This window comes from Hydra viridissima, unplaced genomic scaffold (genome assembly GCF_058129835.1).
Source record: "Hydra viridissima isolate aposymbiotic clone 2 unplaced genomic scaffold, HvirCarnegie_v1 scaffold_11, whole genome shotgun sequence".
NCBI lineage: Eukaryota > Metazoa > Cnidaria > Hydrozoa > Anthoathecata > Hydridae > Hydra > Hydra viridissima.
The window spans coordinates 3,227,985-3,252,500 of NW_028324310.1; the positions used below are offsets into that span (position 1 = coordinate 3,227,985).

Genomic DNA, 24,516 nt, shown 5'->3' on the forward strand with positions numbered 1-24,516 from the left:
CACTATAGTATAGTTTGCATATGAGTATAGTGCACACTCAACTTTTTTAATAGTAAATATGGAATGCATCTATTAAATAAATATCATTTTTAAATTGAGCACCTTTTTCTTTGATTTCATTTTTTTCTAATAAAAGTGCGCACTATACTCAATAAAATACAATACTTTTTACCACTTCCTACTTTTTCCGCTGAAAAACATTTCCATCTTAAACATCATAGACCAAAATATTTCCTCAGAAGTTGAAAATGTAAAAAAGAATCTTACCTTGATAATTTTAATTTTGTTGAAGAAAGAAATTAATTCCAAATGCAATAAAATGCAAGTTTTGAAAGCAATAACAAGTAATTTTTTTATGGATAAACCTGTAAAATCCGCTTAAACAAAAAAATAGGGAATGCCGTACATTTCTTTTTTCGGTAAAAGATGTCTCTGTCAAAAACTACCCGTCAGATTTCAACCAAAATTTACACGAATGTTCCTCAGTCTTTTGCTCACATTGGGTTCAATTTTTTGCTTGATAGCTCAATCGAGCAAAAAATTGAACCCAATGTTAAGTCCGTTTGAATTTCATTCAGAAAAAGCATTTCAGAGGCCGTAAAACCTCTGAAATGCTTTTTCTGAATGAAATTCAAACGGACTTAACGAAATGAGCGAATTACTTAAAAAACCTACTATTTTAAAATCTACTTATTTTGCTAAACCCCCCAAATTGTGTTATGTGTACATGCATTTCATTAAAATTTTACATAGTTAACTGCTCAGGGTAGCAAATACTTCAAAAATTTTCCGCAGAGTTGGTCATTTCACTCAAAAATTGAATAATCCATATTATGAAGAGATTTTGTGGTTTTAAATGATTTTGTGGCCAGAGTTTTCAGCAATGATCCTAATTTCAAAACAGTGTTAATAAAACTTGTTGCTTATAACCTGTAGAGTATGCACACAAAAATTCAGGGCGTTCATACAACATTTTTACCATAACTAAAAACTTTTGGTACCAACACTGGCAAAATGTATGATTTTGCAAAACGTTTTGGCCTATAACTTTATAACCAAGCAAGATATCTGCATGAAATTTTGTACATTGATAGCCATAATATATAGGTACAACACCATAAAATTTCATGAAGTTCCAATGACCCATTTCAATTTTATGGCTTGTTTAGTAAATAATCGAAACAGTAAAAAAATTGGGAAATTTTTAACTTAAAATTGATTTTTTTTTCTCGGACGTAATAGATGGATTTCAAAACTTCCATTTCTGGACACCAACATGTGTCCACTATCAACCCATATAGATGGCTTTTTCGGGTTAGCTAGAAGGGCAATATCCCCAAAAATATCAACTGTGAATAAGAAATAAATAATATAGTCATAAGTAATGGATAGTGATCAGATAAACAGAATGTAGTATCTTCAGCATTTACGTAAGTCACTACCATTAGTACTGATAGTTTAGAAATGGCAGGTTTTTGTTAAATAACACAAGCATTTGCACTCGTTCCAAAGTTAACCGGCTTCTCTTCTGGTCCCAGATTAGCCCCGCAGTACTAAATAACCACTCCGAAAGCACTGTACTTAGAGGCGTCCCTAAATATTTCTGTGCTAATTTTTTCATATTACGAAATTTGATTTCTTCAAGTAATCAAACACGTCTTCGTGACTTGCGAGTAGAGGTTCTTTCAAGTACACTGCTACTTCGTCTGATATAGTGCAATACGCATTATATATCTAAAATATTAAAAAAAAGTTAATTTTTTTCATATTTTTCACCTCCCCAAGGCCGAAAAAGCCATTTCAGTTGAGGAGGCTACTCATTTTTTTAAAATTATTTTGTGTTCTTAATCGTGGTTAGGGCTGCCAATTCGAACTTTTTTTATGAAGATCGAACTTGAACATGTTCGAACTAAAAGTTCAAGCATTTTCGAACTCTTTTTAATGCACTAAAACACGCAAAATATAAGAGTACAAGTTAAAAACAAAACCGTTTATTTATCTATTAATAAAACTGTTTATAAAAAAAAAAACTGTTTATTGTTGAGACCCGCTTCTCATTTTCACTACATTTAACTTGAAAAAAATGTCTATTTAAGAATACACAACATCACTCAGTATTTTTAAGTGTTTGTTTTAAAAATGTTAATGCATCTAATGTATCATCCATAATGAGCACCTTATTTTTGTTGCAAATAATCCTAGGCTAGAGAAAGCCCTTTCACCCTCAAAGGAATAGTTTTAAGAGCATTAAAAAGCATTTCTAAATGTTTGGGTCTTAATTTGCTGGCTTCAAATAGAGCCATTTGCTTTATAATAAAGTTAGATCCAAGTTCACCTTTTTCTACTGTCATTTGAAAATCAGATGTTATAATGAAACATTTAAGTTCTTGAGCTAAAATAAATTCAATGTTAGTATTTTCATATCATCAGTTATATCACTGTTATTGACTTCTCCATCAGCATCAGAGTCTTCCTCGCTAGACTGGAATAATCTTTGAATAAGATTGGTAGCAAAATTTGCTATAGAGTTTCTTTTCATTTTATTCTCAAGTAAAATAACTGATGCGTACTCGTGAAATGTTAGGCTAAATTTGTCATTAGTTAAAACGACTTTTTGTAATGAAGCAATTACTTGTTTCTTAACTATTTCAAAGTATTTCATCACTAAATAACGAACAGTTGTTGACTTTTGGGCAAATTATATCCTTGAGCACGAAATGCTGATCGCAAAACTTGACTATTAGCAATGGTTGTAAAACTTATTCCATCAATAGCAGTCAATCCGCTTAAGATTTCAGGTAAAGTTTTAATCCCAGAACTAAAAAAGTTGTCAATTCTTGGTATTTTAGGAACATGAATAATTTTGACAGCCTCAGAGGCCAAGGTATTACATTTAATAATGCCAATTTTATGTTTCGTATATAAGTGTCTTGTAACAGTGCTTGTTGTTGAGCCAGGAGTTTTTAACAAAACTTCACATTAGGCTTGTTGCAGCTCTTGGGAAAATTTAAAAAAATCCCAAACCTTACATCTTCTGGATGTGCTAACGTCTTTGAAAGTAGCCATGTTTTATTTTTATTTAATGTTTTAATTTTTTAGGCATTTCTTCTGAAAGTTCGAATTTTTAAGCAAAAAAAGTTCGAACCTGAACGTTAGAATTTTGGCGTAAAGTTCGAACGTTCCAACTTGAACACGTTCGAGCTGGCAGCCCTAATCGTGGTAATAGCCCTCTCTCAATTTTTTAAATCCGAAACACGGACCTTGACGAACAAGGTTTCTTCGCGGAGAAATATAGTCAAGTATTTTGCAATATTTAAAGTACAATAATAATATAGAAGTACATACAATACTTACCACAAAATTTGGGTTGATTATTTGGTTATATAATGACCAGACAGCACCTGGAGCAGGTGTGGTTCGTTCTTGATTTTCAGCAACTTTAGTTTCAAGACCTTCGTCTATTTCTAGTGCATTCAACTCACCGATCAATAAAGTAACAGCTTTCTCAGTCATCGTCCTGCTCCTAAAAATCTTGTTTTTAAATCTGGGATCTAGTATTGTTGCAAAAGCATATATATACGGAGACTGCGAGATTTGTTCTCGCAGTCTCCGTAACAATCATGCAAAGATTCACATAGAGATTCTTTGAAATTTCCGTAGTCCTTGATGAGATCAAGTGACATGTTAACTGCATTTGTTATTGGGATAACTTCTGATGTGGTTACTTTTGATGAACTTGCAGTAAGCGTGACGTCTTCAAAAACTTTTAAAGCAGCAACGAGAGAAACCAAATTGTCCCATTCTTCGGTTGACAATTCTTTGTTTTGTCGAGCAGCTTTTGGGAAATGTGGCGTTACCAACAGAACTGCATCTTTTTGTTCAATTAAATGGTTTAGCACGTAGAAGGTGCTATTCCATCTAGTTGGCTCATCTTAAATGGTGGTGCGTTTAGGAAGTCGCAAAATATCTCCTGAGATTTTCTTAAAAGTTTGTATGATTTAACCGAATATTTGAAGTGTCCTGCTATTCTTCTACATGTAGCAGTAAGTAAAGAAATGCGTTCATTGTCAAGACAGCCATCTTTTACAACCAACTGAAGTGTATGGGCAAGACAAGGAATGTTTGAAAACTTCCCTACTTCCATAGCAAAAACAATATTTCTGGCATTATCTCTAACTACTACGTTGAGTTTTTCAAGTGGTCCCCAACGCTCAAGTGATTCATTCATAAATTTAACAAGATTATCTACAGTGTGGGACTCGTAAGGAAAAGGTACCACGTCAAGACAAATGTGAATTTGTTTCATATCTTCTGTGACGAAATGTGCTGTTAGGCTCATGTAATGAACTTTAGCTGTGGAGCTTCACATATCGGTAGTTATACTAACATGATCAGCTTTCTTTGCCAAGAAACGAATTTTACTTGATACCTTCTGATAAATGTTAGGAATTTCAATAGTCGAGAAATATTTTCTGATTGGTATTGTATATCTCGGCACCAAAAACAGCAGTAACTTTTTGAAACCAGGATTTTCTGCTACACTAACAGGTTGGTTATCTGTGCATAATATCTCTGCAATAAGCTTTGTAATTTTTATTGACTTCGGATCTGTAGATGTGAAAGGCCTAGTCCTTGCAAACACTTGGTGTATTGTCTGTTGTTTAGGAAATGAAGATCTAGGCTTCAATTTTACAGAACTAGGTGTAGGAAAAGAGCTTATAGGTGTAGAAGAAGAGCTTCTAGCTAGCTAGGTATAGAAGAATTGCTTCTAGGATTCTCCGCATCCTCAGATTTAGGCCCGAGACTTGTGAATACGGATGTGGGTGTAGCAGATCGAGGTTCCCTTGCCATGGTCGTAGGAGTATCACAAGCAGGGTTAGGAATGGATTTAGAAGATGGTCCTGCAGTAGAGCTATCAGCGCATATATCAAAATCGATAATAATAGCTTTATCCTGTTTCTGATTTTTGATATCAGATTTATGAAAAGCATTTAGATGCTTTAGCATGTTCGATGTTGTGTATGACTGAGAAATTCTGCCACCACCCCTGGAAAGTAACTGTTTTTCAAAAGGTACTTATTGCAGAGTTAGTGTCATTTAAATCGATCGCAAAATAGTCCCATACCTCGCTTTTCTTACGTTTTGGCATGATAATGATTCTATGTTCTGAAATAAAAACAGCATTTGTAATAATAAAAAAATGATAATACAAACAATAATAATTATAACAAAACAAGCAAATAAGATTATTATAATAGTACTTATCGCCGGTTTAAATATCAATTGAAATTTTGCGGCAGTATTTCGCGTATTTGCAACGTTTACTTTTGTTGAGGTTTTCCTTCAGAGTTTACTTAACTTCAACAAAGATATTAAACGCAACAATGTAAATTTAAAGTAAATTAAACAAAAGAAAGTCACAACGGCAAAGAGTGAATATTTTATTTCAATTATCAAGGGGGTGTTAATAAAAGAAGTGAAATCGTTAAAAAGTCATTTTAGAAAGAATCGGAATTGTTAAAAAAGGTGGAGAATCGCGATTCTTACGACTTCTTGAGAGTAGTTGGAATCAGAAGGATAGAAATCAACCCATCTCTAAAAAAAATTTTTTTATTTTTTATCTTTCGCCCTCGGAGTTCTCTTTAAATGCTCTCCTATTAGTCGATCAACATTTTCTTTTGGTAGTCTTTCCGTCATCAGAGCACCTACAAAGTAACAAAACCCAAAAAAAGTTCATGTTTAGGTTATTGTCTATTGGATGTTACTATAAAACTTTTAAATCAAAAAATTATGATGATATTATTAATAATATTAAAAACAAAACGGTGATTAATTAGTCAAGCAAATTCTAGCAAAGGTGTGGCATTGCACGACATTATTAGATAAATATCTATGACAATTGCATTAAATTATTTAAGAATAATACATACAATTTAATGTAACTAAATATAGTCAAAACATTATTTTACAATTCCTAACATAATCTTATAATTACATTATCTTTTATGCTTTTCTAAAAATTGAAAATTACCAAGTAGAGCCTTTTACGAGTAAGTAGTCTTAAATAGTCGTTTTCCATTTTTTCCCACCTAACTAAATTTAGCTTGTAGCTTTTTCCACATTGTATCATATAAAGCCTTATTTATAATTGATGATGCCACCAATCTGTTTCAGTCGGCTGACCTTAAAATATTCAATAACCCTGATTAAAAAAATAAGAACTGTTTAATAATAAATAATGATAAGCAAGTATTCATTAATTAAAAAAAAAATTCTTTATAAATAAACTCTGTTATTTTTTTTTTAAAATTTGTGCAGTGTTATACAACTTTGTGGATTGTGGGAAAAAATATGTTCATATAACTTTATAACAATTTCACATGAAATTAATCTCAAAATTGATTAAGTAATCTAAAAGTTTAATAATTAACAAGATTTAACAATAAAAGAAAATTATCATTTTTTTTAAAACGATCTCCTTTTCCTAAAAATTCTCAAAGTTGGATGATTTCTCAATGTGTAATGCAGTCATTTCTGGCTCCATCAGTCGACCCAATCTTTCAACAGCTTTTTCAAGTTGTGTTATCTGACTTTTAATACTACTTAACTCCATAAAAAGAGCATACTGTAAGCCTATTTTTTAAGATATATGTGTATATATATATATATATATATATATATATATATATATATATATATATATATTAGGGTGTTTCTTATTTTTGAAGATTCGATTTTTGCATGGGCCACCCTGCCATTTTGTTCATTATCATAAAAAAGTAATGCACTTTTTTTTTTTTTTTTAGAATGATTTTTAGGGGTCGCTACCGACCCTACAGTATTGCGCAAATGTACCCTAAAAATGCTTATGTTGCGTATGATGTTATGCAACAAAAGTGGTTGGTGCTTAGCGTACAAACCTCTTTTAACTAGTAATTTTTTTACTTTTAGTGTGCAGAATTGTGTCTATAATGCTTAATTGCTTCTTTTGCAGGTTAAACTAGTGTAACTACTGTACAATGATGGCTTCATCAACCAGTGCAACGATAGCTACCAGAAAGAAAACGGAGATATGGCTTATTGGACAGATGTCCTCTTCTTTAGATTGTGTTATGCTTCCATCAAAAAGGGAAGTGTTGGCCCTTTTCTTCCATTACAAGCAGATTGCCAAGCAAAGCATTAGGGAAGCATTACATTCCACAGCAAATGATGTTTTTGAAGTTTGGTCAAAGGCCCGAATACCAGTGCAATTAAAGAAGCACGTTGTCCCTAAATTCGAAAACATTTACAAGGAATGGGAAAAGTTGAAGAAAAATAAAGAGAATAAAGCTAAGCGTTCAGATTATTTGAAACAAAAGGAAGACCAATGGAATAAAGGGTTAGCAGAACTATTCGATATTGCCCATGCCAACGCATTGAAAATGATCACCATTCAGGAGGATAAGAACTTCCTATTATGCCAAAGCGAGAAAATTCGGAGAGGCAAAATGGGTCCAGTCGATAAGAAATTGGCAAAGCAAGAAGAAGTATCAAGAAAAAGACAAAAAGAAATGAACCGAAAAAGGGACCGAGAGGAGATGGCAAGAAAATCTCGAGAAGAAACAGTTGTTCTTTCATCATCTTCTGAAGGTGAAGATAACCCTAAAGAAGATAGCATAACTCAAGAAGATGCCTCGCCTAGTAACCAAGATGACCCTGAGCCATCAACTTCAGGTACACCGTGCTCGCTGGATGGCGAAAGCTATTTATGCGTTGAAGATTTGGATGTTTAGAGACCAATTCAGATTGACAAAAAGAGAGGAGAAGGGAATAAGGGATATTTGCCTTTTCACGGTTCGACTGTACATTACAGCCTGGTACAGATCTCCTGAAGCAACCTCAGCTCCTAGACTTGATCTGCAGCTCTTGAAAGACTTGGATGCCTACAAGACCCAGCATCCTGAGATCTCAAAAATTGCTGTGAATAAGTTACAAGGGCATCTATGGTACCTATCAGAGGAACTTGTTGCTTTAGCTTTTTTTGATGATAAGGTTCGCCCTGAGACAAAGGTCAAGATGGTCCAAGCATTGAACAATGTTTCAGATCAGATACATATGAAACGGACTACTGTGGGCTGCTCAGTTATCCAAGAAAAGAAACTGGAGGACTTTGTCACGTTTAATACACGAAGATTTTTCAGCATCACAGGACTTCCATCACACTTTCTTCAAAACAGTGTAAGAGAATGGGAACATAATGATGAGTTCAAGACTGTAAAGTCCACTGTTCGAAGCATGAAGGTTGTCAACGACATTGCAGAACGTGGCGTAGCACTAATGGACGAATATAATAGACTACATACAAATAACGAAGAGCAAAAGCAGTTCCTGTTGCTGGTAGTTCAAAAATATAGACAGAAATATCCTGACAGAAAAAAGACAACTCTCATGAGTGATTAATCTTAGTACAGTAACTATTGTCTTTAATAAACCTACAATCAAATTAAAAAAGCATGTTTATTGCTGTCTTTTAATAAATAAGTAGAAATGCAATGACAGAAAATGGATGTTTTTAATGCATGTAATAAGTGAATAAATGTGTACCAAGTAAATGAGTCATTATCACCAGTCTCCATCAGTTTTATGATTTTTTCCTATGTTAATGACTAAGAGCGCATAGTAAAGTATGCCTTAAATTTCAATGACTGGTAGCGCCCAGTAAAAATGTTTTCTTCCCCTTGAAATTTTTACACATTTATTTTCTCACCAAAATGAACCATTTCATTGGGTGGCCCACTGAAAAACAAAAAAAAAAATTTTTAACCCCAAATAAGAAACACCCTAATATATATATATATATATATATATATATATATATATATATATATATATATATATATATATATATATATATATATATATGAAAGAGCATCCAGTCGTAAAAAACTTGCACCAAACTTTTCGTTAATGTCATTTTAATTAAAAAATGGTAAGAATTTAACCCATGTAAGTGCGGAACTTTGGATGTAAAACTTCAGTAACAAAAAAATATAAAAATATATTCATATTTACGTCTTTCATCAAGAGCCTTGAAGGTTTCAGGTGGGTTACTATACATAAACTTGCAACCAATGCAATCCATTTTCAAATGTCTTTGTTTTTGGTTAGTTGAATTAAAACATTCAATTTCTGAAATAATAAAATTGCTTTTTAATACACTTATTATCATTAGTATAAACAAAATAATCACAAAAATATTTACATAAAAAAAGTTTAAATAAAAAAGGTTTAGTTTTTTATTTAGAGCCTGAAAGCTTTTTGGTAATTTACTTTTCTTTATATTTGTGATTTCAACTTCGGAAGACTTAATTTTTGCTACAGAGTTTTCTTTAGATCTCTCCACAATGTCAGATAGTGTCTTGAGTAAACATGAGTTTGAAAGACCTTGTCTATCTTTTTGGCCTTTTGAAAAATACTTTTTTTTCGAAGACGGCTCTATAACCGTATGAATATATGGACTTGGTTCTCAATAATCTAATTTAAAATATTCATTTTCTGAAATAATCTAATATTTATATTTTTATTACTTTATATCATTTATTAACTTTGTAAACAATACACATATTATATTATAAAAAGTGAAAATAAAACTATAAGAATTAAAATATCATTGTTTTTAACATCTAAACAGTTCAAAATACTCAAAGATTTTCAATATATGATGAATAATACAAACATCAAACATAGAATGATTAAAACAGTGACTTAATCAAAACCCAATAAGCTCCAGTTTAATTTTTTATATCACTTTTACCACAAAATTTGACAAAACACTCAACTTTTCTTAACTTAAAAATCAATTTATAATTATAATAAACGGTCATAATAAACATTAACAGTTAATAATAAAAAATAACAACAAAACACAAAAATTAACAGAAAATTACGAGTTTTTACAATTTCATGACGAGAAGTCTCGGTATCTATATTTATGCAAATATCACAAATAACTTTTGTAGCCATGTCAAGACGAACCTTTTTCAATTGAAACTTTAGCCATGTAATATCTGGAGCCACCCAGTTGCTAACATAATAATTAAGTTGTTTTTTTGACTAAAGTGGCCAATAAACATCATTCTCTTTGTCATTTACCCAGTGTGTAATGGAACTGTCACTTTTTCAAAACATTATCTTTAGAGATGGTGACTACTGAATACAGTCTTTTAACAGGACTAAAAGAAAAATTCACATACAACGTTTAACAACATATCAGCTATACTCACATAAACATTTAAGCAGCATTTAACATTTACTTAACTTGCTTTTAGACAATATTATTAATAAAGCTTCATTAATAAGATTTAAAATTTATGAAATTTATTGAAATGAAATGAAAATTAATGAACAAAAAATGTTTTGCTAAGCCAAAAAAAAATTAACTATTAAAATAAAAACAAATTTTTAAAGGCTTTTGATACTGTACTATTTAACATTTATTATGTTTTTATATCTTTGGTACAAACAATAATGTTTCAATTATTTCTTAAAAAATAAACATCAATGGGTTTTGAATTTAGAAAAATGTCAAAGTAAGTATCCATATCATTTTCTTTGTAATAGAAGCACCTATATTTTCCTCCTCCTAAATATTCTTTCACTAAAACCACACCATGATAGGTTAAAAAAAAATCATCTTTCACATTTGCCTTTACTTCATTAGAAATGGTTGAAGACAAATTCATAAAATTAATCATTTCATTAAATCTTTTACACATTTTCACAATAGGATTATGTTTTATGTATAAGTATTGGTAATCCTTCAGTTAAGAGGCGTAAAATAAATACATCCTTTCGCTTCTTCAGCACTTACGGAGGAGTTTTTATTTTAATTAAAATAAAAGAAAGAAAACTTTACATAAATAGATAACATAATTAATAAAGATAACTTTAATTAAATAAACTTTAAAACTGCAAATAATTATAACTTATCTATTTAAACTTTACAAGTTTTATAAATTTCTTAAGAATCAAAGATAAAAAATTATTTATTATTTTTGTTTTAATTTCATTTTCCAAAAAAAGTATCTAGTTTTTGATTACTTTTAATAAACTAAAACAAAAGTCTAAAAAATAAATTGTTTTGATTTCGTCATGCGCCCAAGGTATAAAAACGATTCACTGTTTTCAGCTTTTATTTCTTGTTTATATCGTCAATATCTTCTCTAAATGCAGTCTTTTTTGTCATTCTCTTACGGTAAGACAGCAATACACATAATAAATTTACTTGCAAAATATTGTGGTGTTTTTATTTCTTGTTATGTTTTTGTGCTTTTTCAAGTAAAGGTTTATTTCAAAAAAACTCCAAAAATATTTACATTCATATAAAAGATTTAAATTCTTTACTAAACCTTTTATAAAAAACTCATTACTATTCATTTTTTTTATCTACGGGCGAGTGATTTATTCAGACGCATTTGTAACAACAACAAAAAAGCGAAAGGATGTATTTTTTTTAGGCCTGAAGGAGTACCTAATTATTTATATTTACATTAGTTATCAAAGTATTTAAAATATGAATATTTAAAAAATTATATTTTGTTCTTAACTGTTTTATATATTCGCTTAAATTCGGCTTGACCTCACACGAAAACACGGAAATAACAACCATTACGGTTTGCGCGAAAACTGAGTTTCTAAGTTAAGCAGTACCACTGATCTCTATAATAACTGGATAGCGCAACTCCGAGCAAAATTTCTTATTTTTTGACGCCAAAATCGCCATTTTGGAAAGCCCCAAAAATTTTAATCCCGTAAGCTTTAAGTTATGTTTTTCGGCATATCGCTTTATCGCACATATCAGATTTCATTGTTTTGGGGCTTTCCAATATGGCAATTTTGGCGTCAATTTTAATATTAAAGATGCGCTATCCAGTTATTATAGAGATCAGTGAGCAGTACAGCTAAATAATTGACAAAGCATAAAAGACAATCATGCCAAAAAGCTGTTGCGTTCCAGGTTGTCTAACAAATAACAGATATCTAATAATATATAACATCCAACAGATATTATTGTTTTCCAGCAAGAGAAAGTTTAAGAATAAGGTGGAAAAGTGCTATTCACAGAGCTAAAGTTGATGATTATGGTAGAGTGAACCATAACAAAATCAATGGTCCCTAAATCAAAATCAGCCAATGTTTGTTCTTTGCATTTTATATCGGGTTCATAAATATATATTATTTTTAACACATTTGAAGCTCCTTTGATTGTTTAAAAACAATTTTCAGTTATTAAACAAATTGCTTTTCTACTTTTATGACAGAAAGAAAATTTTGAAAAACACCCTGATGCTATACCTTGTAAATTTCCATGGAAAAATATAAGATCTCCATCTAAAATCTCAAAAATAAAGTCATCCAATCATATAGTTTTACCTGATCTTCAATTAAATTTACCAAATATATCTGGTAGGATCCAAAGATGTCAAAGAAGAATAAAAAGGGCTTCTGGTATCTATATACAGTTATATACAAATATATAGATATGATACAGGGTTTTGCAAGCTAATGATTTGTTAATAGTGTTTAGAAATATAATAAAGTCTTTGGTATAAATATTTAACAAATAATAGGAAAGTTATATGGATAATTAAAACTTTTCATTTTAGTTAAAAGAAAATTTATCAGCAATCCTAAATAAATAAAAAAAGACTTATCTGGTGACTTATATGATTTTAAAGAAGGAGTTGATTTTTCTGCTAATGATGTAGAAATGGAAACTTTTACTGATAATATGAATTTGCAATTACCTGTGGTATCTTCTTCAACAGAATTAACTTTTTCTTTACAGTCACCTATTTTTACTTCAGAAAGAGAGGGACTTTATAATGAAATGAATGAACTAAGAAATGAAAGGGATTGGTTAAAAATAAAAAATATTGAGTTAAAGTTAGCTGCATCTCCATTTTCTTTAAAAGCTTTGAAGCAAAATCCGTCTGTTTACATGATGTTGTTTGGCTTAGACTTTGAAGTGTTAGAAAAGACAATAATTTATGTATGTGAAGATATATTTGACAGCAGAAGACCAACAAAATTGAGTAGTTATGATCGGGTCAGTATAACCATAATCAAGTTAAAGAAAAATTTAAATTTTGACTTAATTGCATATGTATCTAACATTAGCAAAACGACTGCTATTGAATATTTTTACAAGTGGCTTGACATAATGTATTGGAAACTTAACTTTTTAATAAAAATGCAAGATCGAGATCACGCATTTGACACTATTCCTGGCATTTTCATAGCTAAGTTTCCATTTTTAACATCTATTATTTATTGTTTCAAGACATTTGTTGAAGCACTGTCTTCACTCTAAGCAAGAGCTTAACTTTACAGCCAGTACAAAAGGCATTCCACAATGAAAGTGTTTATTTCCTGTACTCCTCTTGGGGCAATAAATTTTTTGTCAAAAAGTTATGGAAGCAGAACTTCGGATTGACTAAATAAATGCGAATCTGGATTTTCTAGTAAACAAACTTTTCTATTTAATTTTACTGAAAGTTTATTTACTTTCAATCGTTAGTTATTTTACAGAGTGATTTTGAAATCCATTTTACTGATTTACTATGTATATTTTTTGTCCGTTTTTACATCTCTGTATGGTCTTCGATAGTTTTTTATTGCTAAATAATTTTTTTTAAGAAAGCAAATAACATTTACATGTCAAAATCATGTTATTTCTAACAATTATAGCTCATCGTATGCTACTGCATTCAGTGCCTTTAAGAGGGAGGGGTAAAGAAGGCAATTTAACCCGGGCACCAAGATTGAGGGGGTGGCTGCCTACCGGTTAATTTATTATTTTTTTTTAAATAAATTGAACAAATACTAATGAATGTAACTGTGAAATTTTCTTACTTTTTGTATTTGAGGTTTAAATTTAGTATTTGGAATAAAAATGCACAAATCGCAAAAATAACATTAAACTATATTTATAGATTAGAATCCGTGTTACGAGCAAGAAAAGAGGCAGACCTTGTGTTTCGTCTGCTTAACCTGAGATATTGAAATCATGTTTATTTCCTTTGAACGTGTTTTGTCAATCCTTGCCTAATAAGAAAATAGTAGAAAAATATTTTTTTAGTCAAAGCTCGACCACCAAAGCTCTCCACTGTTTCTTATGCTTTTTTTTTTAGGCTTGTTCCTTCATTACCCAATGCGTCGCACTTCTAATAATAAAGGATATAGGCTACCAATAAAAAAGTTTTCTATTAGTAAAATTATCTTTGTTTTCTATTAGTTACAATTACATTTGTCTCAATGTTACAACCAGTAATGGGGTAACATTGACATTTAAAGAGATTTAAAAAAATGAATAAAAATTCCAGTAAATTTTATTCAACTTAAGTAAAATTAAAAAGTTATTATAAATAATATTTTTGTACTAAGGGTTAAAAATGCTTCTCCAAAGACTATAGAATTATTTAATTAATCATTAAAAAAACTATTTAAAAAATTCAATAATTTAATAAAAACTCTTTTTGCAAAAACCAAGCAGTTACATTTATTTATTAATGTGAGGCGTCTGTTTAATGTTCTCAACAGTTACCTATTTGCTTTATAATCTTATTTTTACATTATTTGCTTATATCTTATTTTTAATATTCTTATTTGGGTGATTTATTAATGTGAGGCGTCTGTTTAATGTTCTCAACAGTTACCTATTTGCTTTATAATCTTATTTTTACATTATTTGCTTATATCTTATTTTTAATATTCTTATTTGGGTGATAATATTCTTATTTGGGTGTCATAATTTTTTTTCATATTATAGTTCAATATCAAATCTAGTCAATAGATCAATTAAAAGGTTAACAAAATGGTTGTTAATAAATATTCCAACCAAATTATAAACTCATGAAACTTTATTTAATATTGTGCTATAAAAGATGACTCCCTTTTAACTGCATAATCTTATTTTATAAACAACGTCAAAGTTACCATAAATCAGATGTATGATCATATGGCTTTTCCTCAACCAATTCTGGAGACATGTACAATGGAGTCCCCTATAAAAACAACCAAACCTACAACTTTCTTTGCACCTAAAGGATATAGGCTATAAATGATTAATGTTTGTTAGATATACTTTTTTAAAGACAAAACTTTAAATAATAAAGATTTTAAAGAGGTGATGAATTATTAGAAAAACTAAAAATATTATCAAATTTAGGTAATTTATGGTATTTATTGGTATCAATTTTAGGTAATTTATGGTTATTTTAAGAATATTTTATCTTCTTAGGATTCAATATGAAAACCAATTAACTAAAAACAAATTAAGAACAAATGTTTTAAATACAAATGGTTTTTTACTTTTATTTAGAATTTTCTTAAATCATTTTAAGCATAAACTTTCTGTTTTAAAGAATCATATGAAGATAAAAAGTAATCGTTAAGATCATCTTATAATTGAAGTAAGTATATAAAATAGTTATATATACATTTTTATTAGATAAAGTAGAAAGGATTTAAAGTAGAAAGGATTTTAATTTTTTAAATTGTTTATATTTTGTTTGTTTTAGTTTTTCTTTTAGCAGTTTTATTTTTGTTATTTTATTTTTTAGAAGGAAAATAGGGGTATGGATGTTATTTAAAGTTATGCTAATGCTATTTCCATAAAATGGTTATTACTACTTTGAAATTTCTGTGATGCTATTAACTACTTTTGTCCTTTTTTAGAAAATTTAGAAAAATAAATTAAAATTTTGTGCCAACACTGACATGGTATGTCACATGTTATTGTATGTAAAGGTTAAATTTTGTTATGAGGATTACAGTTCTTATGAAGAAAAAAAAAGAAGGTAAAGAGTATTGTTTGTAAATATATATTAAATAATGTAATAAAAATAATAAAAAACAAAAATAATATAAAAAAAAAAAAAATAATAATAAAAAGGTAAAGAGTATTGTTTGTAAATATATATTTTGTTTACTTTGAATCTTTTTAAATTTTCTTGCATAATTTTTAAGTTTTCATATAGTTTGCATATATGATTTTTTGATATGTATGTGTATGTGGTAATAAGTGCTGTATAGTTGTTTTATCAATGTGTTTTTATTATAATGTAAAAATACATAATGTATTTTAATAACATTTTGCGTAATGTTACTTATGTTTTGTTATATATGAATGTTATCTTACTTAAGTTTTGTTATATACAAATTATATTAACTTATGGTGTGTGCTATTGTTGTGTGTTGTTGCTGTGATGTTTTTTGGTTATCTTTTGAGTAAATAGACATTTGGCTTATGTTCATGTTGGTGTATATTGTTAAAAATAGTGAATAAGTATTTTTTATTAAAAATCACTGCTTTTAATCATTCACTTAAGCCAATACAAATTTTTTTGCCATATATACCATTTGTTTTATCTCAATTTGATTTTTTGTCTTTAGCGCTGTTTACTACATGATTTTGCTATAAATATTTTGGAATCATGATGTTCCAGCACAACTTGCTATAATCGCTATAAGTCGCTGTAATCTCACTTCACATAATGAAGTTGCAGTTGTATTTGTTGGTGAAGATGGTGCACCACCTGCTTCCAGGGAAGTTATTATTTACCCAAGAGATCATCCTTTTAAAACTATATCAAGTATGTCTGCCAACTTAGATCCTATGGTTTATCCTCTATTTTTTCAGAGGGGTGATGCTGGTTGGCAAAATCAATTGGTTCACAACCCTGAATGTGCTACATTGGTTAGATATCATGTTAAATTATCTCAGTATTACAATTATAAACTTTCAGTTAGACAATTTTTTTCTTCACTCTTTTATGGCCAAAAAACTGTTTCAGCAATAAGCTATTGATGCGTTTGTTAAAATTGAAGGCAAGCGTCTTGCTTTCATCAGAAATAACCAAAACAAACTGAGAAGCAACCAGTATAATGTCTTACATGAACATGTAAACAAATAAATTCAATTGATAGGTTGTTAAAAGATATTTGCAACAACAACTTTCCGTTAGGAGGAAAAATCATTCTTTTTGGTGGTGACATTAGGCAAATTCCGTCTGTTAGGTTGTGTTGTCTAGCCTTTTTTAATTATTCTGGAAACACATAGTAATGTATGTTAATGTTTAGCGTAATGTGTATGAAAGAGTATGCAACCTTGATCTTTAAATCAAGGGTGTTTTAATGTCCTAAATTTGAAGTAATTGAATAACTAATATTGAATATAAAGACAAATATACTTTTATGTATTTATATGTTTAGTAAAAAGATAAATATAGTTAACTATAAATTAGTTTTCAAATTTTGCCTTTCATATTTAAATTTGGTTTGTTATTTTCGCTGGATTTTAGGATCAAGGGTGTAAATGTTCTATTGTTATGTGTTATTGTTGTGATGTTTTGTGTTGATATTCATTTTTAACAATAGACACCTTCATGTTAGTGGCTATTGATAAAATTGTATTATAGGTAGTTTAATTGTTGGAACTTTATTTATTTATTAAAAGCCAAGACAGCATTATGCTAAAAATTCAATTTATATTTTAATTTGATTTTATATATATATATATATATATATATATATATATATATATATATATATATATATATATATATATATATATATTAGTATTGTTGTACTTCGATACAGATTTTATAGTTACATTTTTGATAAATGTTTATATTAACTGCCAGTAAAAAATAGGTTTCTATAAATAGGTTAATCGATTTTCAGTTTTTATGTGGTGTTTTTTATTATTATTATTATTATTATTTTTGTAATTACGGTGTCATAATTTCTTTTTTTTTTCTTTAAGATTTACGATTGACGCATTTATACGATTTGCAAAAAAACCTGATTACCTTTTAATGTAAATTTATGTCAGTTAAAATGATATAATTATATGCAATTACTTCAATTTTTTTTCAAATTTTCTCTATTTTATGCCTAATAATTTGTGGTACGTAACTTAGGCGATCTTTTTAAACGGGGGGTGAACAGTTTTGCGCATTTGTCAAGTATCGAATTACGTATGTTTTGTAAGGTGTTTAAGTAATTAATTAGCTTAGTTTGCATTTGCTGCAACAATTTTGAGGAAAAAAATATTCTTATATATGTTAAATTCTTATACATATTAAAAAGAAAAAGTTCCTATACATTTAAATCATTGTTTTACTTTTTATTATTCTGGTAAAAGGTCTTCATCAAAAACTTGATTACTCCTATTAAAGATAACTCTATTCTCCTCACCACCATTAAGGCAAAATCAGCATTAGCATTTTAGTCGATTAAAAAATATGCATTAATTGTACTAAGTTTGGCAATGTCTCTACGAATTTAGAAATGTGTAATTTGATAACATAAATGACTTGCATGTGAATTTCACTAAAATTACATATTCTGTCAGGGTCGTAAATGGACATTTTTATAAACAATTGTTATGCAATTTCATTTATTGACGAATTTTAAATTGATCAAAGCATTTGGATATGTTTAAATAGGTTAAATGTAAACTGTGATTTCTAACTTTTTTTGAAAAATGGATTTACACCACTTTCGAAATAAACGGACCAAATATATTTAGTTAAGTGCATTTAACGTGTTACAGATTATTGCTTTATTTAAAGAAACATGTATCAAGCGGATACCAAAAAATTATAATTAACTCATGTATAATTTACGTTCGCTTTATATTAATCTTATTAATTAAAGTTCATGTTATAAAAAATATAACGAAAATTTAGCTTTACTTTTTCGTCAATTTAAAGCATGATGAAGTGTTATTATTTTGTGTCAGTAACTAAAAACGTATTGTTTTGAACTTAGTAATGTCGAAGAAAATGGTTCTGCCTTACACTGATATGACCTATGTCAGTTGTAAATTACTGAAATATTGTTAAATAATTGGTAAATTATTTTACCTCCGCATACTTTTTATTTTAATTTTACAGATGGTTTAATACTTTTAATTGTCGTTTTTCTAAAAGAGTATTAGTTAAAGTTTCGCAACTTTAAATTGTGGAAAACAGCCACTATAAAATAACAGACCGATCATAACCCAGAGTACGGGTTGCTTTTTGCTATTTTTCATAAATAATGCTAAGGAAGGTGTCATCCTTTTCAACATTAACAATTACACATTCAGAAAGTATCCATACCAGAAAATGACAAAACAATGTTTCAGTGGACATCATTTCATGTTGCACTTAAAAGTAATAATTACTACTCTTTCTTACAAAGCAACCATTTTCGTCTCTTCCAATGTAAAACTTACCACCTTCGATTTCCTCGTGAAGTGACTTATCCAGTAGGGTACAAGGACACTTTACCTCGAGTAAACTATAGCCAAAGCAAAAGCAAAACACTACACCATCTGGTGAAGCTCCATTCAAAGGTTGGTTTTTGAACACACTAAAACCTATAGATTCCACTTCAAAATCTTCATGAATGGGAATGATATCATTCAGTACTTTCCTTGACAAGGGTATCCAGAGCAGATATTTTTAAAGAATTCAATAGCTTCTTTTTCATGTTTTCTTGCCTACATTAAAACGAGAGTTCTAATTTCACTCTCAGTAATTTGACAAACTTTTTCCACTTAATTGAAATTAGAGATATCAAATGATGCATGATATACTTGACCAATTGCAGATCCAGTTATTCTCAAACGCATGACTAAGAGTCAATTGGGTGCTTAACACTTTATGGTATTCTTCTTAGATTAAATTGGTGTCAGAACAATACTAGTGTCTTAGCAATGGTGGTAGTATCTGCAGTTTTACTACTTTGCAAACAAACTTTCTATTGTAATTGCTAAAAAGACTTAAGCCAAAACTTTTTGGTTGCACACATTCATTTTCTTTCAAAAAGTTCATTTTAGAATTATATGTTGGAGTATTAATATTTTCTGTAAGCAAAAAAACTTTGTAAAACTTTTATTTTGCTGCGTCTGAAGAAATTCTATTTTTGGCAACAGGACAATTTGTAATATTCCTAACAAAGATTTGATTCCATACACATGTTTACTCAGTTGGAGTGGATGATGTTAAACCAATGCGTACTGCAGCTTCAATTTTATATAACACAGCCTTAACATGAAAGCATGTTTCACCTAGACTTTAAAAATTTGGAAATATCAGAAATATTATAAGTGTGTGTGTGTATATATCTAGAAAAAAAAATATATATATACATATATGTATATATGCACATATATATATACATACATATAAATATACATGCATATAAATATACATACAAACATACATACAAACATACATACATACATACATACATACATACATACATACATACATACATACATACATACATACATACATACATACATACATACATACATACATACATACATACATACATACATACATACATACATACATACATATATATATATATATATATATATATATATATATATATATATATATATATATATATATATATATATATATATATATATATCTGTGTGTGTGTATGTGCGAACAATAATATATATAACAGGGGCGGCTGCAGGACTTTTTAAGGAAACGGGTTGATGCAGACAATAAATGGCAATTCATCATCAAAGCGGCATCACTGCCTTATTATAACTTACTTGACATTACTCTAAAATATCCATCTAAAATAAAATGAATAAAATGTTGTTTTGGCTATTCTGTTCATAAACCAGACATTTATTACTTGTCTAATTTATTTAACAAAGTGCACCAACGAGAAGGTAAGCCATAGGACTTTGCACTTCATCTATGAAATGTTGTGTGGCCTAAGGTCATCCAACTTATACATAAATATTATTATACTATAAGTTAAAGTTTAGAATTTCTCATATTACGAAACGGATTTGTTCAGAGTTTGTTAAAATATTATGGGTGAATTCTGGGCATCATAGGATACCACCTAGTACCGCCCCTGTATAAAATATGAACTACTTACCCAGCCATACAATTGCAATGACATGCCAGGACAGCCCCATCTGATTTAAGAGCTGTAACATTCATCAGTAGTCCGATAAGATGGTCTCACATCAGCACCCATAATATATACATCACTTTCTAATATGAAATGAACTGTTGTTTGAACCCAGCCTGACATAAAAAGTTTCCAGGCATCCAGTGATTTAAAATTTTCCATCGCCTCTGAGGAAGAAGCACCTATAACTTAAAAACTAAAAACTAAATAAAATCATGAAACCTTAAGAATTGATTAAACTTGAAAAAATATTAAGACCGACTTACGCGGAGTCTTGATAAGGTAGTGATACAAAGGATGATAAGTTAGTTGTGACCATTCATTAGGGTTGTCAATACAATTGTCTGCTGGAAACTTGTAAGGACATTGACTTAAACTTGAAAAATCGGCAAGAGTAAATTTAAACCTTAAAAAACAGTAAGAGTAAACACTAAATTCAAGTAGTCAAGCATGCTTTGAAATATAAAAAAAGTTTTTTTAAATTTTCTTATAAGATTTATTATACATTAAACACTAAATCTTATAAAAAACTAGGCTAAAATAATCTATTATAATTTTAAATATTAAGTTAAAAAAGTAAACTAAATGTTTATTCAGAACTTATAGTTTAGAGAACTTTACTTTTATTAATAAATAATACGAATTTAAAATCAAAAGTTTTAATATTAAATTAATAATACCAACAAACATTTGACAATTGCGACAGTTTAACCTTTAATTAACCCTTTAACAATAACTTGACAAAATCGAATATGTTATGTATGATTTAGTATAAACCATACATAACATATACGATTATTAATTATGGTTATAATATATAAAAGATATAATACTAATTTATGTTTAAAATTGTTAAGCATAATCCCTTATTGTTCATAATCTTTTAAACAATAATAAAAAATGATGCATAATAAAAAATTATAATTTCAGATAATTCAAAAAGTGCTGCCAAGTAATGTCAACTTTTCATTATATTATTCTTTATATGTTGTATCTAGATTTTCAAAATACTCATAAATAGATTCCATAATGCTAAAAATAAACTAATAAATGCAATATTTACATAGAAAAAAGCGCTAGCACAAAGTTTAACCCTAAATCATAATGCCTTCCAATCGCGAACTTTGATCACGTGATTTTCCGACTTGAAGTATATAAGTAATAATTCGTGTCTGGTCTAGTTCTTTTTCTTGTTTTTGTAACAGATTGATCACTTGAAAAATCACTCATTTTTAACCATGTTATAATATATCATTAAATCACTACACACTGACACACACACGCAGATATATATATATATATATATATATATATATATATATATATATATATATATATATATGTATGTATGTATATTAACCTTCATATGCGAAAAAGTTCAAAGAGCTTGATATAAAGATAAAGAACTGCATGAAAAATCAGAAAATGGAGATGAAAAACATTTCAGTATCGCATACTAGTATATTATTATAGTTTAGACAGCCTGAGTCAGTTATAATTAGTTTAAACTAATTCTACTTATGGATATAATTATAGATTAAAATGCAATAGCTCATCAAGTTGAAGGAAATCTAGTTCAACTTATGAAAAATGGTTTTAAAGTTAGGTATCTACAATATATTTCGTGCCGTAAATGCATAAAATCAAACTTGATTTTTTTTTTGTTTGAGAACTTTGAGAGGCTCTCATCCATGTAAATTCTAAAATAATATCTTGGCCTAATTATTGCATAAGTAAAACTGGTCTTGACAAAATTTCAAATTTTTTTTTTTGAAAAAATTTTCAAGATCCAATTCGTTAAGTAAAACCCGCGGGAACAGTTTATCGGCAAGCTAACATACTCTTTGCTTAAAGCTTCAAATAACAGCTTATTTCTTTGAAATTTACTTTAAAGTAAGCACCACCAAAAGTAAAGAAATGGAGCCTAGGATCCTCGCAAGGCCGTTTTAATCAATTTGCGTCTTCTTACCATGAAAACAATTGGCCTACTATTTACATTATTTAAATGATAAGCACATTAGATAGTTAAAAGATATCTCAGCAAAAAACTTTTTAATCATGCAAACATCTTATCATGATTAGTTTGTTACGTGCGGCATTTATAGTTGATACGTGTGTATTACACTTGTTAGGCATGTGTTTATTTTATTAGGTCAATATAAAATCGTACACATTTTAACATTTTTCATGATATTTCAAATAAAATAAATTATTTTAAAAAGAAATTCTTATTTCCTAAACTCTTAAGCGTCCTTGGATCGCTGGCGCCCCAGGGCTCATTTAGCCTAAGATAAGAAAGGACTTTGTTCTTGAGGTTAAAACCTTAAAAAAAAACTACGTTTAGAAACTTGGATTTTTTCAAATATCGCCTACACGGTTCTAAAGAAGTTTATGCCATACATCAAATTTCTTTGAGAAGGCACCTTCATACCAAATACTTCTCTAAACTTTTATAAACTTTAGCTTTTTTAATAAATATTCCCAAACACCCCTTATCAGTCAGTCTATCATTCTGGAATATTTAATAATCTGTTGCCATTAATGATAATCTGTTGGTTAGTTTTATCTGTATTTGTTTTCGGTAAAAGCTCAATCCTCGACGCAAGCAAACAAGAGTTAAGCACTAGACAAAAAGAAAGTCTGGGCATCAGTATTAAAGATTATGAGACATTAAAGGTCCAATTAAGTACATAGTTTCAACGTTTGCCACTTGAGCTACAAATTGAAAGTTTGAGAATCAAAGTGAAAGTTTATTACTTTGCATTTGGTAAATCTGCTTTAGAAATCTTTTAAATTTTCACGTTGCATAATTAGAAAACTAGTAATGTAATGTAATGTATTGTAATGTATTGTAATGTAATGTAATGTAATGTAATGTAATGTAATGTAATGTAATGTAATGTAATGTAATGTAATGTAATGTAATGTAATGTAATGTAATGTAATGTAATGTAATGTAATGTAATGTAATGTAATGTAATGTAATGTAATGTAATGTAATGTAATGTATGTTTGTATGTATACAGACTGTTAATTCAAGTTGCATTATTTCGAAATACAAAAGTTCATGCAGCTCTAGTGCTCATATAGTGTTTATTTAGTGTAAAGTGCTCAATGTTATAGCGCAATGAAGCAACGCATTTTTTTTATGGCTGATGCTTGTCGTTAGGCATAAATCTTTAAGTAGTATACGTATTTGTAAATTCTTCGTTTTACAATCAATTTTTTTTTAACAATGTGATGCAAATTTGGTCTACCATAACATTGGCTTTTTAAATTTCTGTTTTTCTGTGTATCTTATTTAAACGAGATTTGGTTCATGAACATATATAGAAAAAAAGAAAAGTACTTATCTAAATTGGTTTGTAAAAATCTTTACCCTCAAACGAAAAATTAGTCTTGCACTTTTCTAATTATGCATTATTAAAGTTTCAAAGGTTTTTAAAGCGTTCTTTCTATTCAATTTCAATGATGTTATTGGATTATTAAGTAGTTTTGGAGTTTCTAAACCAATTGACAACTTTTTTCTACATCATG

General features: G+C 29.0%; 3 protein-coding genes and 2 pseudogenes across 4 annotated transcripts in view; 2 read left to right on the forward strand and 3 right to left on the reverse strand.

Annotated features, from left to right (window-relative positions):
- Positions 1-24,516, reverse strand: part of LOC145191148 (UDP-glucose:glycoprotein glucosyltransferase 1-like) — a 421,900-nt gene that overhangs the window by 273,748 nt on the left and 123,636 nt on the right. The gene's annotated exons all lie outside the window — the stretch shown is intronic.
- On the reverse strand, positions 1,210-10,374 carry LOC149881730 (zinc finger BED domain-containing protein 4-like; annotated as a pseudogene). Its single transcript, XR_016444750.1, has 6 exons — positions 10,015-10,374; positions 9,052-9,168; positions 6,032-6,183; positions 3,355-5,705; positions 1,582-1,734; positions 1,210-1,349 (listed from the first exon to the last, which is right to left on the reverse strand). The product of XR_016444750.1 is annotated as a zinc finger BED domain-containing protein 4-like (transcript).
- Positions 11,824-13,704, forward strand: LOC149881731 (uncharacterized). Its single transcript, XM_090067095.1, has one exon. The coding sequence runs from the start codon at positions 12,749-12,751 to the stop codon at positions 13,349-13,351; it is 603 nt and encodes a 200-aa protein (XP_089923221.1). The 5' UTR covers positions 11,824-12,748; the 3' UTR covers positions 13,352-13,704.
- LOC149881732 (uncharacterized) lies at positions 20,013-22,209 on the reverse strand (annotated as a pseudogene).
- Positions 23,664-24,516, forward strand: part of LOC149881733 (uncharacterized protein DDB_G0284767-like) — a 4,417-nt gene continuing 3,564 nt past the window's right edge. The window contains exon 1 of the mRNA XM_090066854.1: positions 23,664-23,746. The gene's annotated coding sequence lies outside the window, so the exon portion shown is untranslated. The remainder of the gene's footprint in view (positions 23,747-24,516) is intronic.

Bases quoted from the DNA above. Each gene is read 5' to 3' on its own strand.
- LOC149881731 (XM_090067095.1), top strand. From the start codon at position 12,749: ATGGAAACTTTTACTGATAATATGAATTTGCAATTACCTGTGGTATCT.